Below are 1,547 nucleotides of genomic sequence, written 5' to 3'. Positions count from 1 at the left end.
AAATGGTATGTGTGGCTGGGAAAGAAAGAGATTGGAACAGAAGATAACTAGACATCAAGTGTGTATCTCTTATTTTATTCATCAACAAGCAAACGAGAACTAAAGAAATATGGCTAAGTAGGAATATTCTTTAGAATTATGTAATAATAGTTGAATCCATACTTCTCCATGACTACCTACATGTTTCATATTTCATAACACTCAAATGAAGTTATGAAATATGAAACTCATATTTAAAAACAAGCCATGAAATTAAATCACAAACTCAAGTTCCTGCAAGATTTTGTGACAGCAGTCATGAAAATTAGTTGGGATTTAGGTATATCACTACAATTTTATAGCATTTGTACAGAAACTTGGAGACATGAAATTGATATCTGAATTCTCGGAATGGGTTATCAACACAGCAATTTCCATAAGCATTCTGTTAATCATCTGTGTCCATGGTTGTCCTGGGGCTACCAGACCCTGCTAATGTAAGTCGCCTCCTTGCAGATGGGCAGTGCTATGAGTATCAGTGGATGGCAAGTGCTTGGAAGGGCTCTTCCCGGACAGTCTGGTGTCAAAGGTCAGATGGTGTAAATGTAACAGGTAAGCCTTCAGTTTCTCTTTGATCTTTGAAAGAGTTCACGTAACACACATGGAATTGGCGAAATGAAAAAAGGAAACCAATACAGTGCTTTTTCTTTCAATACATGCTAAAGATTAGCATGCCTGAGCTGTATATATGTCTGGTAACCAATGAAAAATTATTTTATTTTATGCTGTATCAAATTCTACCCTTTTAGCTATTGCTCCTATAACTTATTAAATTAAAGTACTAACTCTTACAAGTCATAAGTAATTTTCAGATGGTGCTAAAAACTTAGTATATTAACAAACTACTATATGATTTAAAAATCAGTATTTTCTGTTTCTTCCATATGCCTTAAAGCTAATAGAAATGCCAGCCAAAAAAATCACTAAAGATATATGAGTATATAAATCCAAATAATTTGCTTAAATTAAAGAATATGTGATTAAGAGCTTTTATTAAATAATAGGTAATACTGGTAAGTTTCAAAACCAGACCATCTGAAAGCTCACTTAGTCTGTCCTCACCTAAGTTATTATACTTCCAAAGAAGAAATGCAGAAGGATTTCTATTGTGCTTTGACCTAAATATACCTCCAAAGAGCAACTCTAATCTGCAGGTACTAAAAGTCTCTTTATGTAATTCCAGTAAATGCAAGAAATCTCAAGGACTCATTAAAGAAAGAAAATTAAGGAAAGAAAATGTAATGCAAGCTATGTTATGAATCACTCTGCATAGTTCCTAGAAAGAAATAAAAGTCAAAGCCAGAACCTCAAGCTCAGATGTACAGATCTACCGATTTCTTTTTATACATCTAACATACATACAGAAATTCCCATAGCATAGTGGAAGCAGTAGTATTGACAGTTCATTGCTCAGGGACACCTCCTGACTCGCTGCTGTTCTAATCCTCCTGAAGAAATAAAGATAGTGGGACCGGGGAGATGGCTCAGTAGAAAGAGTGCTTGCCTAG

The 1,547-nt window shown here is 34.6% G+C and overlaps 1 protein-coding gene across 1 annotated transcript in view; it reads left to right on the top strand.

Annotated features, from left to right (window-relative positions):
- Window positions 1-1,547, top strand: part of Thsd7a (thrombospondin type 1 domain containing 7A) — a gene marked incomplete at its 5' end in the record, with an annotated part of 460,951 nt that overhangs the window by 453,105 nt on the left and 6,299 nt on the right. Inside the window, one exon of the mRNA XM_023701405.1 lies at window positions 496-591. Coding sequence (XP_023557173.1) covers window positions 496-591 — 96 coding nt within the window. The remainder of the gene's footprint in view (window positions 1-495; window positions 592-1,547) is intronic.

This window comes from Octodon degus, unplaced genomic scaffold (assembly GCF_000260255.1).
Source record: "Octodon degus isolate 3935 unplaced genomic scaffold, OctDeg1.0 scaffold00135, whole genome shotgun sequence".
NCBI classification, from domain to species: domain Eukaryota; kingdom Metazoa; phylum Chordata; class Mammalia; order Rodentia; family Octodontidae; genus Octodon; species Octodon degus.
The sequence above is the reverse complement of the archived record's forward strand: the minus strand, read 5'-3'. Positions and strand labels throughout refer to the sequence as shown.